Source organism: Oncorhynchus keta, chromosome 7 (genome assembly GCF_023373465.1).
Source record: "Oncorhynchus keta strain PuntledgeMale-10-30-2019 chromosome 7, Oket_V2, whole genome shotgun sequence".
Lineage (NCBI taxonomy): Eukaryota > Metazoa > Chordata > Actinopteri > Salmoniformes > Salmonidae > Oncorhynchus > Oncorhynchus keta.
The window spans coordinates 16,523,878-16,537,956 of NC_068427.1; the positions used below are offsets into that span (position 1 = coordinate 16,523,878).

General features: G+C 41.8%; 1 protein-coding gene across 1 annotated transcript; it reads right to left on the bottom strand.

The window, feature by feature from the left end:
• Window positions 1-282: 282 nt before the first annotated feature.
• Window positions 283-13,013, bottom strand: cog3 (component of oligomeric golgi complex 3). The gene is made up of 23 exons (XM_035773493.2): window positions 12,797-13,013; window positions 12,147-12,293; window positions 11,781-11,842; window positions 11,477-11,642; window positions 11,227-11,301; window positions 10,989-11,081; window positions 10,757-10,882; window positions 10,565-10,645; window positions 10,399-10,442; window positions 10,163-10,289; window positions 9,950-10,041; window positions 9,119-9,258; window positions 8,730-8,890; window positions 6,534-6,642; window positions 6,229-6,347; window positions 5,958-6,047; window positions 5,580-5,700; window positions 5,207-5,295; window positions 3,442-3,576; window positions 2,472-2,547; window positions 2,240-2,367; window positions 1,703-1,801; window positions 283-1,449 (listed from the first exon to the last, which is right to left on the bottom strand). Exons 1-23 carry the CDS (start codon window positions 12,980-12,982, stop codon window positions 1,420-1,422), a joined length of 2,496 nt encoding a protein of 831 aa, XP_035629386.1. The 5' UTR covers window positions 12,983-13,013; the 3' UTR covers window positions 283-1,419.
• Window positions 13,014-14,079: the final 1,066 nt, after the last annotated feature.

A 14,079-nucleotide genomic window follows, 5' to 3' on the forward strand; every position in this document is an offset into this window, starting at 1 on the left:
CTTCTGCAGAGGATCCAGGGCTATATCACCTACCAGCAGGCCCCAAGTCCACAGAAGGTTACGCCCCAATATAGCCTGGTCTCTCAAATGGAGAGACTGAAGACACCTTTGGACAAGCACCACTCAGTCAAGAAGAGAGTTCAGATAGCTACCAAAGCCAAATAATTCATTTTTCATTAAATTGGATACAGCAACTCGTCTAGTCTCAAAAACAAAAAAAATTGCACAATGAGACAATAGTGCTTATGTATAGTGTGAACAATGAGACAAGGACAGCAGATATACTAATTTGTCATCCTTTTTAATCAGATTGTTCATGGATAAATACAGTAGTTACACTATACACACACTTCTATACAGAGGATGCCAAAGAAAAAGCTGCAGTTAAGTTTACATTAACTTTGTAATTCATTGAATGTGGGAGTAGCATTAGGCAAATATATCCATAATATATTACATTTCTGAGTAAGACCACTGACTTCTCCATTCCTTTACAGTGCAAAACTGCTCTAGACAAAGGTCCATTAACACCAAGCTAGAGAAGTCCAAGCATCCCAAATACAAAAGAAAAGGTTAAAAAAAAATTAAATAAGTTCTCAGGGTACTTTACAAAAAAACTTTTTTTTTTTTACATGTACGCAACAAGTTGAAAAAAAAACATCAATGGAGAGAGCAAGAGGAAGAACTATCATTTGGAAACCACTGACACAGTAAAACAGAAGGGTTCCTTTATTAAAAACAGACCAAGGGAGCAGTGTTTAAACCTGAGAGCCCTGCAGCACAGGCTGTCATAGACCAGAGATCTCCATGTTCATAGAGAAAGGCGGAGAGATGTTACATATCGTGCAGCATGTTCTCTTTTCATTCAGCATAAACGTGGCGGCTGCTCGTCGCTCATTAGCTACCTGACCAATGAATGAAGTTCTACCTCCTCTATTAGCCTGGATAGAGTGTCCTTATTCCACCCGCTCAACATTCACCCTCGTTTCCCCATTTGCTACGCTCACTTATCTTGACTCAGAAATGTTGTATTATGATAAGAGAAATACAGCTGATATAGCCAATAACCATTGTCTGTGTGGATCTCTCCCACATAAAGAAGTAAGCCCAACACCTTTACATTTTAGTTGAACAAATTGATTCCAGATCAGTACCAAAAAGAAAGTCTTCATTTCACATTGCTCCTACCAACTGAGTGATTGAATGCCTAACTAGACCACGACATGGTCGGACGCTGTTGGTTGTGTCAGTGTTAAGGGTATCTTTGGCCTTGTATAGGATCTCTGCAGGTCGAGGGCCAAAGACTAGCACAGTCCTTCTCCTAGACATTTGCTCCACAAGCTCCAGGTCTGGCTAGGTCAGGGTTGAAGTAACCCTCCTGTCCAAACCAGACAGGGCTCTTCGGACCAGGCCTTCAGGTTACTTATTCACAGACAACAGCAGGTTCATCTGAAGAGAGAGAGAGAGCATATAAAACACAGCGAGGACTCACTCCACGAAAAACATCCAGTGTGACTTTGAATGTCGCTCCAGACACCACTACACACACACAGCAAAAACCTGAATAAACCCAAGGTTGAATAAATACACTTGGAAAAAAATCTCTCGAGATCAAACTGCCATTTCCAGTAAGAGATTGTAAAACCTTGTAATACCTTGCCCTTGGTTATGATTTTGTAAGTGAAGCCAGTGCCAGCCTTACCTGTTCCATAGAAGGGCAAGCGATGATCTGAAGGTCCTCGCCACAGTATTCCTCCTGAAGCAAGGCGTGCAGTCTCTGAAACACCTGCTGGATGTTGTTCTGTGGGAGAAAACAGCAGGTTAGCCAGAGAGCTGCTGGAGAGAAATTATCCCCTCGCTGGTCCCTTTTGTATCCCAGTTGCCATGTCAACGGTGTTATTGTGCACTTAGATTCACTTACTGTAGATTAGCACCTAGCTGTGCACAAAGAGCCATGATAATTACGGAATAACTATTTATTTTTAACAAGCAGGAACAAGGCTTTAAAAAAAAAAGTAGCTGCAAATTGCTCAGCCTGAGCACCTGCTGAAAATATCCTATTTGTTATGTAGGTGTGTACTAAAACCCCTATGAGCTCCTGTTACTCTACAGGGTTAGCCTGGCCAAAGATCTGTTCATTTTTACTTTGGCAAGACAGCAGAAACATATCTGGGACCAGGCTAGCACAGGGTTGGCGAAAGGAGGAGAGTTTAAACTCCACTGTCTAACAGACACCCACCCGGACAGGCTTGAAGAGGATAAACTCTGTGTCTCTGTTGGCCAGGTACAAGGACATGCTCTGTAACGTGCTTGGCAGCTTGCTCTTCATCACCCTGTAGGTAGCCATCACTATGTCGTTGATCTTGGCTAAAAAGGGGAGAGCGAGAGCGTGAGTCATTTCTCAGTTCCAAGCCTTCCTTCCACCACATGATTTAGAGATTTCACTGAAATATGATGATACGGTTTCTTACCTGGCTGTGCCCAAGGTTGTTGGGAGAGGTTGTACGTGGGACCTCCTTGGATCGCCATGGTTTTCAGAGCGGACACCTGAAACAACACCAGTTCCCATCTTCCTCAGTGAAGGACAACGTGAGTTAGTCTGGCGATCTAGGCTATAAGTCCTATTCTAGATTAAGGAAGGCATCTGTTGAAAGTGCTATATACAGGTACCTGCCAAAGTAAAAGGAAAGACTTGAGCAAATGAGGGTCACAAAAGTATAGTCTGTGCTTTCACACAGGTGTGGCTCCTGAATTAAAGCAATTAACATATCATGCTTAGGGTCAGGTATAACAAAAAATAAAGCCCAAGTAGACCATTATGTTGGCTACTATGGCTGGAAGAAGAGATCTCAGTGAATTTGGAAGAGGGATCTCAAAAGAGATCAAGGGGTTTAAAGGGTGTGTGTGTGTGTGTAAGTCACCAGATCTCAACCCAACTGAACAGGTATGGGAGATTCTGGACCAAGTTCTGAAATTTCTTGTGGAAGAATGGTGTCACATCCCTCCAATAGAGTTCCAGACACTTTGTAGAATCTATAACAAGGCGCACTGAAGCCGTTCCGGCCCAACACCCTATTAAGACACTTTATGTTGGCATTTCCTTTAATTTGGCAGTTACCTGTAAGTCCAATTCATTATAACCACTTTAATACTGTATGACTTTTAATACTGTATGAGAAAGACCATAGATGATAGGCACTGAGTAGATTCAGAACAGAAGGTCACAATGTTTTAAAATGAAACCCATCACATTTGAAAAGGCCTAGATTCCAGTAGAATAAGATTCACCTTTGAATAGCCCTTTATCTTTCAGTTTTACTGCACAAAATCATGACCCTCAATTACCAGAAAAAGAAAAGAGAAAGTCCAAGGTCAGGTTTTTGAAGTCTGAGCCCCCAGGCTATCGGTCTGCCTCTCCACTCTGTCAGACTGACACGTTACCTTGGTGAGAAACTCCTCCAGATTCCCAACAAAGAGGCGAGTCTGCTGCTGGATGAACTGCTCACAGCTAAACTTCAGATGGCGGTCCACGTCCTTCTTCGAATCTATGTAGTGCTCCTTTATCTCCGGTGATCCCTAAGGTCCAACAGAGAGAGCGAGAGAGAGAGAGAGGGGGGGTTAGTAACTAGTAAGTGATAGTATAGATGAAACATTACATATACTGCCAGGTTTTCCTGACATGGGGATAGGACCAGGAGTTTTTTTCTCCTGTGTGAAAGTATTCAGACGCCTTGGATTGCTTAACCTTATACTGTTTTACAAAGTGGGATTCAAATCGATGTCATTTTTTTTGTCAACAATTTACACAAAATACTCTGAGGTGGAAGAATATTTATTTTGAATTCTTAACATAACTAAAAGTCATTGCATTAGTGTTCGGCCCTTTTTTTTCAACAAGTCTAAATTATTTTACGAGTGACATTTGGCTCAACATATCACATGGACTCACTGTGTGAAATAATAGGGTTTTAATTTTTTTAATGATTAACCCTTCCTCTGTCCCCATACATATATCTTTAGGTCTCTCAGTCAAGTATTGCATTTCAAGCATAGATTCAACTACAATGACCAGGGAGCATTTCGAAAGCCTCATAAAGGTCAGTGGTTGGTAGATCAGTAGCAATAACAAATCATAAGCATGGTCAAGTTAATAATTATGCTGTGGATTATATATTAAACCACCCAGACACATCAAAGAAAGTCATTCTTCTGAACTGAGCTGCAGGACAGGAATGAAACTGCTCAAGGATTTTACCATGAGGCTATTGATGATTTTAAAAACTGCTTCAAAGTTCAATGTCAGTGATGGTAGAAAACTAACATGGATCAACAACATTGTAGTGACTCCACAATAATTGCCTAAATGAAAGAGTGACAAACTATTCCTCAATGACAAACTATTCCAAAACTAAATGTAAAACTGCAACAAAAAAAAACAGGAAATGAACACACTTTTTGGCCTAAATGCAAAGCCTTATGTTTGGAGCAATTCCAACACATCACTGAGTAACTGTCTCATTTTCAAGCATGGTGGTGGCTGCATCATAGTATGGGTATGCTTGACATTGGCAAATACTAGGGAGTTTTTCAGGATAAAAAGACACTGGATGGAGCCAAGCACAGGCAAAATCCTAGAGCAAAACCTGCTTCAGTCTGCTTTACACCAGAGACAGGGAGAGTAAATTACTTTTCAGCAGGGCAATAACCTATTACACAAGGCCAAATCTACACTGGAGTTCCTTACCACGAAGACTGTGAATGTTCCTGAATGTCCACGTTAGAGTTTTGACTTAAATCAGCTTGAAAATCTATGGCAAGACTCCAAAATTGCCATCTAGCCATGATCCAACATTTTGCTTGAAGAATTTTGAAAGGATTAATGGGAAAATATTGCACAATCCAGGTGTGCAAAGCTCACAATAAGATTCCGTTGTAATTGATGCCAAAGGTGTTTCTGACATGTATCGCCTCAGGGTGCTGAATACTTATGCAACGACTATATTTTAGTTTTTTTCTAGTCATCTTTTATATATTTTCTCTCCACTTTGACATTAGAATATTTTGTATAGATTGTTGAAAAAAAAAGGGATTAATACATTTTTTATCTCACTTTGTAACACAAAATGTGAAGAAATCCAACAGGTCTGAACACCATTGCAAGGCACTGTATATGTATTCTATATTTAAACCAAATCAAAAACTTTACCTCCAATAGAAATTCTAGGATAGCGTTGTGGCTGTTGAGTCTGAAGAAACCAGGAACAGATTTTGGGTTCATCATTTTGAAGGCAGCATCTGATTTGAGATGGAAAAAAAGAAGACTCATCTTGCTGAAGAAGGATTAGAGTGCCCTCTAGTGTTACAAATGAAATACTAACTTGACTGAAATGAGTGCTAAAACAGGAACACTTCTATCAAACGCTACAAGTTATACAATATCTCAAGTTATTACCACTACTATAATAGTCATATGTGCATTTGAGGGAAACAATGGGCATTCCCCACTGATAATGTCAATATAATGACAGGTTTTATGGAGCCAGAACATACATCAGCTGGCCTAATCTCTCCCTCCTCACCTCTGGTTCTCTTCAGGTCCAGAGAGATCTCCTTGATAGCAAAGTCTGTGTGGAAGGGAGCGATCTGTTCCCTCATGATCAGCAGGTGTTTGATCAGAAACAGCTGACCGTCTACCTGCGTCTGGACAAGATGAAGCCATAGCGCTAAATATAACATCTGAATAATCCAAATGTAACCTTGTTCCAAAAACAAAACTAGCATTGAGCCATTTATAAAGCAAAAAATGAATAACATGCTAATCGTCAAGCTACAGTTGTTTCTCAATTACACCGTATACAGGCAGAAACGTATAATACAACGCATCACATGCAATGCGCCAACCACCCCAAAAAACAATAATAATAATAATAATAATAATAATAATAATAAGCACCAACCTTGTTCTTTAGGATGACATCGGACGCTTTGAGCAGGGAGTGGATGCAGGCAGACAAGGCCTCTTGCGATAAACCCTGGAAGACTGCTCTCTGGGGGACCAAGAAATTCAATGCATCAACACAGGGACAACATGGTGGATGGTAGATTAAAGAGATTAAGAGGAAAGGTCAAATAGCATCATGAAATGTACTAGGCTCATGATTCATTCATATGACTCTCTCATATATCGAAGAGTAAACTTGCAAAATGCCAGATAATCCAAGCACTCACATCTATGCACCTATAGAGCTTGGACAAGCAGACCAGCGTCCGTCTGACTGTGGGGTACCACATGCCATGCAGGTCAGCGGGAGAGATGGATGGCTGCAAGCGGGACGAGTCTATACTACCTGTAAGTAAGGGAAAGAGAGGAGGGCAGAAAGGTACAACAGTAAGATGCTTCTACACCTGCATTGCTTGCTGTTTGGGGTTTTAGGCTGGGTTTCTGTACAGCACTTTGTGACATCAGCTGATGTAAGAAGGGCTTTATAAATACAATATAAGACATCCCTTTACACTAATTTGTAAACACTGACTTGTGTTACTGGCTCTCCGGTCATTTGGATCTTCAAGCTGCACGTCTGAGAAGGACGACTCCTGGGCCATTAGCTTCATCTGCTCTTCCTTCAGGCTCTGGGCAATTTTCTGTGACCCCATGAACGAGAAAGAGAGAGATGGATTACAAACGGGCTTTATTTTGTATCGAACTTGCCCGTAGGAACAGATCTAGGATCAGCACACCTTCCCCAAATCTTAACCATGGGGGGGGTTGTAATAGGAACTACTAGGTGAAAAGGGAAGAGCAGCCGCAGATAAAGTCAATCATAAATCAATCTGGTTTATTTCAAGTTGCAACAGCACAGAAGCTGAGAAAAATGTCATGTCTAGCTGGCCTCTTAGAGACAAGCCCTTTATATTTTAAATCAGGCAGCACCAAGTGTTCTGTAAACACCAACCCCAGAGGCTTGTAGGAAGACAAAACTAAATGCAGTGACTATCAGCTGCTACAAAATCACATAATACAACAATCATCAAGTGGCCCCTGTCCTTGTACCTCCAGTCTGGCGTCAATTACAATCAACAAAACATTGCACAAACAGACCACTGGAAATCATGTGTATTACAGAAAGGGAGCACTTAAATGTTAAACTCTTAAATATTCCACAGAGGGGAAAGAGGGGAAACAGAAAATGTAGTGGCTTGCGAAAGTATTCACACCCTTGGCATTTTTCGTATTTTGTTGCCTTACCCAGAGGAATTAAAATATATATTTTTTTGAGGGGTTTGTAATCATTTGATTTACACAACATGCATACAACTTTGAAGATGCATAATATTTTTAATTGTGAAATAAACAAGAAATAAGCTAAAAAAAACTGAAAACTTGTGTGCATAACTATTCACCCCCGACCCCCAAATCAATACTTTGTAGAGACACCTTTTGCAGAAATTACAGCTGTAAGTCTCTTGGGGTATGTCTCTATAAGCTTGACACATCTAACCACTGAGATGTTTGCCCATTATTCAAGGCAAAACTGCTCCAGCTCCGTCAAGTTGGATGGGTTCCACTGGTGTACCACAATCTTTAAGTCATACCACAGATTCTCAATTGGATTGAGGTCTGGGATTTGACTAGGCCATTCCAAGATATTTAAATGTTTCCCCTTAAACCACTCGATTGACGCTTTAACAGTACGCTTAGGGTCATCGTCAGGTTTCCCCTCGAGAATTTTCCTGTATTTAGCATCATCCATCATTCCTTCAATTCTGACCGGTTTCCTAGTCCCTGCCAATAAAAAAGCTGACACCACCATGCTTCACTGTGGGGATGGTGTTCTTGGGATGATGTAAGGTGTTGGGTTTGACCCAGACATAGCGTTGACCCGACACAAGCTCAATTTTAGTCTCATCTGACCAGAGTACCTTCTTCCATATGTTTTGGGATTCTCCCACATGCCTTTTTTTTTCTTGCCACTCTTCCGTAAAGCCCAGCTCTGTGGAGTGTATGGCTTAAAGTGGTCCTATGGACAGATACTCCAATCTCAGCTGTGGCGCTTTGCAGCTCCTTCAGGGTCATCTTTGGTCTCTTTGTTGCCTCTCTGATTAATGCACTCCTTGCGTGGTCTATGAGTTTGTGGGCGGCCCTCTCTTGGCAGGTTTGTTGTGGTGCCATATTCTTTCCATTTTTTAAATAATGGATTTAATGGTGCTGCGTGGGATGTTCAAAGTCTCTGATATTTTTTTTTAGAACCCAACCCTGATCTGTACTTCTCCACAACTTTGTCCCTGACCTGTTTGGAGTGGTCCTTTGTTCTTCATGGTGCCACTTGCTTAGTGGTGTTGCAGACTCTGGGGCCCTTCAGAACAGGTGTATATATACACTGAGATCATGTGACACTTAGATTTGACCTGTGTGCACTTTATTTAACTAATTATGTGACTTCTGAAGGTAATTGGTTGCACCAGATCTTATTTAGGGGCTTCATAGCAAAAGGGGGTGAATACATATACACAAACCACTTTTACGTTTTTTTATTTTCACTTCACCAATTAGGATTATTTTGTGTATGTCCATTACATGAAATCCAAATAAAAATCCATTTAAATGACAGGTTGTAAAGCAACAAAAAAGGAAAAAACGCCAAGGGGGATGAATACTTTTGCAAGGCACTGTACTTTACATTTGTATCTAGGGGTGACTCACTGAAAACAGCCACATCAGACAGACCCACCTCCATCATCTCCAGTTTCTCAGGATAGGCCAGGTCCCCGGGGGCGGGGTTGTATCCGATGATGTCAGTCTGGATGTAGATGTGTGTCCTGTAGACCAGCCTCTCCTGGACATCCTCCAGCATCTGTTTCACCACCGCGTCAAAGGCCCCCAACTGACCAGCTACAAACATAGTCAGTGTATCATTTCAAATCCAAAGTGCTGGAGTAGAGTCAAAACAACTACATTTGTCACTGTTCCAATACTTTGGAGCTCACTGTATATTGCTATCTTGTATGGTAAGATGTTCTGGTAAATGTAACATACAAGTGCATATTTCCTACAAAGAGTTAACTGTACCGGATGGTAAGAGTAACCAGAGTAGGTCCTTTGTATTGTGAATAACAGTACCGTTGTTGTGGACGTGGTCCTCCAGCATCTCATTCTTGAGGATGCCACAGAGCTCCGACAGGGTCTCCAGGTGGATAACGTGGATGATGAGTGGCCGCAGGACGTCGTAAAGCGACAGACACAGCTTCTCCAGCAGCTCACTAGAGGGTAGGTAAAACCCGACGGCAAGCTCCATTATTCCCATTCACATGTCAGACTAGCGAGCACAAGGCTCTAGTGAGTTAACTCACTGCAACGTAAAGGTCATATTTGAGTCGTCCTCTTGAAATAATATGTTGAAAGTGTATTTGTTGATCCAAGCGAGAAACACTAGCTAGTATATGAGAAATCTAGATAATGATTTGCGTCTCACTGTGTTGAATTGTAAAGCTGCCGTTTTTGTTAATGAATGGCTAAGTCAGCAATTACTACAGTAGAGCCATCACATGCTGTAGCAAATACTATTGAGAATAATTACCAGGAAATAGCCATTCATGTGAGCCTTGCCTTCAAGACAAACACCCTGCACATATACTGAAGTAGAACAGGCAGGGCTCTTTGCTTCACAGTTACAGACACAGCTTCTTCTACAGCCCACTGGAAGGTTAGATACATTGACATGACACTGTGTTGAATTGTATGGCTTCCCTCAGCAAATTCAGTTAATGAAAACCTGAAGTCAGCAATACAACAATAGAGGTGTCATGAGCTTCAGCAGATACTATGGTGAATACTAACCAACCAGGAAATAGCCCCACCTCCTTGACAAACATATGCAGAATGTGTTGTAGGACAAACTGTACATGCTTCTTACTCACTCCTATACCAGCACTAGGGGATGGTGCTACTTACTCTAGTCTGGGTGTGGGTTTGGAGAAGAACTCATTGTAGAGCTGGTGCTCATCCTGACAGACATGAACCATGAAGGCACAGCCACTACGCACCTGGGAGGAGAACACAGGACAGACAGAATCAGCACTGGCAAACCATGTTGAAAGCTTCTCAGATAATCTCAATAATCAAAAGTGAATGGATTCTAGTAAAATAACAAACATGTGGTCTTACTAATGCACAGTGGTCCTTATTGTTTTGACCGGTCAAGTCTGTGATGGTCGATGTGATGCTGGGGCTGAGGAGCTGCTCTCTCTGGTCCAGGTAGCACTGGTGTATCTCCTCTAACAGCTGGTGGTACCTGGGGATGTCAGAACGTGGGAAATAATTATACGTAGATGACAGAAAACATTACATAGGTGAGGTGCTCCTGATAATGGCGTTTTAGCATACAAGAGCCCCATACTTACTCAGGAATTCTCTCTGACCTCTGCTCTATTTGTTCAATCAGTGTCTGAAAGAAAAATCACACAATTATTCATCTCTAGAAAGACAACACATATTTGCACACCAAAAGAAGGGTGTCTCAGAATGTTGATGGTAATTCCAAAAGAAAAATTAAGTAGTTCTACTAACTCTGACTTTGGGTGCAGCTGCTCTGAACTTGACATAGTACAGTGTGAAGGCATTGTCTGCGTTCGCCAAACCCAATGGATCCTGAAAGAAAAGTATATTCTAATCAGACATACAACTCAAGAGCGAAGACAGTTGATTGTGTACCAGTACCAAGTCACTGTCGATAATAAGTGGCCGAGGAGTTCTTCCTACCCTTTTTGTTAACTGGTTGGTGAGATTCTGCATAGTGTTCACAGTGTGAGTCTTCATGAAGTGCATAGCTTTAGACAGACATTGTTTGAACTTGGCCAGATACACTGGGTAGTCCTTAAAGTTTGGCTGTAGGTGAAAAATAACATAAATAAGTAAGTCATAACACAATATAGTGACACTGGTCTACAGTAGAATACGGACACTTTCCATTGTGAGCTGAAAATATACTTACATGGGACGAAACATACTCTATACAGTCATCCAATTTTGAAAGCATTGGTATAAATCCTTCACTGTTTACAGACAGTGTGGGTGAGTTTAGTTTCTGCAAAGACAGAGTGAGAGAGATTATGACCTTTTGCAATGCTCGGGTTAGGAACAAGACTCACCTTCGGAGACATTTGCTCGAGGACTTCAAGTGTCACAGCAAAGAAGGATGGATAAAAGGTTTTATCAGAAAACCAGCATACCGTGTTGAGGTTCTCCAACTCATTGAAATAGGAAAGCTTCTGCTGTATGCTCTCAGCCAGATCCACCAGTTCGGACTGTTAAAGAGAAAAGTACATGTTGGCAGGGAACTATGATTTTGATAACAGGCTGACGTTTCATGTCCGATGTTGTATTCCATTTCAAATGGAAACAGGTCCATACTACTATGATCTGTCGGTACCTTTTGTGCCGCTGACAGTCTCACAGCCTACATGCAAAATGGTTCTCTACCTGTTCTTTAAGGAGCTGTTCACAGGCCTCGTGGAGGGTGCCTGTCTTGTTGGACACAAACAGGTACTGCTTCTGCAGAGAGTCCAGGTGCTCGAGGGCAGCATTCACGTCACTCAGAATAGCATCGCATTGTTCCTGATAACAATTGAGATGGTCTCTCGTTTTCCTGCAGGGGTAACACACAGGGAACATTCCAGTAAATTCCTCAGAGATAGAGATCTAATGCAGTTTAGGGTGCACTGTACATACATCTACTTTCAACGTGAGAGATCAGCAAGTGGAAAGACATGAACATCGAGTTCACCTGTGCTTAGCTCCTTCATCTTGATCCATTTGCGTCTGTAGCTTTGAAAACCAGGAGAAAAACTGCAACGCAAAAAACACTGAAATAGCTAACTACTACACAACAAACTAACACATGCAACAATCATATAATATGAAAAATAGTAGACAGTAGAGGCATGTAATGACAGTGTGTGTATGTGCCTCAGAGGCTGAGTTTAGACAGGCTGCCCAATTCATATCTTTTCTCACTAATCGGATCAGCTCTGAAAAAGAGCTTAAGTGATCGGTCAAAAGACAATTTGTGCAGAAAATATCTGAATTATTAGGCTGCGTTTGTAATCACAGCCAGAGTAGTAGCATTGAAGTGTAATGAAAAGCAACACACCTGTTGTGCTGTCTCTATCCTCTCATTCTCCAGATCAAGCATCTGAAAGCCCTTGAGCAGGACATCTTCTGTGGAAGCTGGTACAGTTGTCGTAAATGGGGACCGTAAAGAGCGGGATGTCAGGCTGCACAAGTCTTCAATGGGCAACTGGATACAGAACGCAAATGGGGTTTAGACCAACACATGACACAATCAATACTGTCATAGATCTCAAAATGTTAGAGCTGGCTTTACCAGGTTTGATTGACAGGTTACTATGATGTGAGGTTATGATTCGATGACTAATACTTGGCCTGGTGTGTTAGTGACAGTTAGCTAAGCCTACTCATAGAAGTCATCAAACAAGCATATCAACTCTGGCAAGTTGTTAGCAAAGTAGCTCGTTAGCCTAGCTGGCTACTAACTAAGACTCAACAAACGACGTGGCAGACGGTAGCTAGCTAGCTATATATCTGAGCTGGCAGCTAGCTAGGTTGAGATGTGGCACTAACTAATGTTATACTCCTTAGCAAGTCCCTCCTGACAATCCTGCAATGCAATCAACCAATTTTCCTTCTGGAATGCAGCTTTGCACCTGTCAACTAGCTGCTAAATCGGTGGTAGCCTAGCTAGCTAGGTTATTAGCATTAGCAGCTAGCTTGTCAACTCACCTCTGCGGGAATAGGGAGGGATTCAGCGGCAGCTCGGATATCCAGAATAGAGTCCGTTTGTTTTTCTGTCAGCGGAGCCATGGCATCTGCACGCCGGTCCCACTGTGACAGTTTTTCACGCGTTTCTTTATCTGTCAGGTCCAGAAAAGAATGGTCTGTAGACGCCATCATCATTCTCAGCAACATTAAACGTCAGCAACAGACTACTTCCTCTTCCGGAAAAGTAGGGGGAGGACTCTGACTACAGCATCCAATGGTATGACTATTATTTTTCAGAACAATTTCTTATTCATTGGTGTTTGAAACAACGATTAAAATGTTGCACACATCAATACATGTGATAAAGGAGTGGTGTTCTCAGGACACATTTAGTGAACAGTGTATTTCCAGTGCATTTGGCAAATCTGTAATCTGTAAAATTGAGTACACTGACATTGTTTCACTAAACAGAGAAATTACACAACCCAAAGTGACAGCATGGAAGCACTCACTGCTGTTGCCCATCAATCCTACCAGTTTTATTATGGTCTTGGTAGACTATCTCAAATCAAATGTTATTTGTCACATGCACAGGATACAGCAGGTGTTAACAATACTACCGCTGCACCATCAAGAGTGTCTTGACCGACTGCATCGCGGCCTGGGACGGGAATTTCTCCATCCAAGACCGCAAGACCCTCCAGAGGGTGTTGAAGAAGGCCAAGTACAACACTGGGACCGTGCTCTGATCCATTCAGGACACCCACTCGAAACTGTGCCTGTGGAAGGACCGCAGCATCATCAAGGACCCCATACACCCCAACCACGAGCTGTTCACTCCCTTACCGCCGGACAGATGGTATCGGAGCATGAGGTCTGATACCAACAGGCTCAGAGACTGTTTCTACACAGCAAATGTTCTAGTGTTAAATCAACACAGACTATAGTCTGTATTGGTCCACACTTTTGAGTGTTAAATTAACACTGTGCTTAGTGCTGACCCTGTTACCCTTTGTCAGTGTTAGAGAATTAACACTTTCATTGTCATGCAATAACACACTCTGTAGTATTTTTAACACTATGAAGTGTATATAATTTACACCATTGGTGTTATGCAATAAAACCTCATATAGTATTTTAACCATTACACAAGCATTTCGCTACACCCGCAATAGCATTCACTTGCTAAACAAGTGAATGTGACCCCAAAAATATATTTTGATTTGAAGAGGTTGAAAAGGTGTTGGGGTAATGACATTACAATAATAGTCTTTATTGCCACATGCAAGTGCTTATAAAGACTT

Coding starts and splice junctions, on each gene's coding strand:
- cog3 (XM_035773493.2), bottom strand. CDS start 12,982: ATGTTGCTGAGAATGATGATGGCGTCTACAGACCATTCTTTTCTGGAC. Junction 11,302..11,476: donor AACAGCTCCTTAAAGAACAG/GTAGAGAACCAT, acceptor TCTCTTTAACAG/TCCGAACTGGTGGATCTGGC. Junction 10,042..10,162: donor ATAAGGACCACTGTGCATTA/GTAAGACCACAT, acceptor TTCTCCTCCCAG/GTGCGTAGTGGCTGTGCCTT.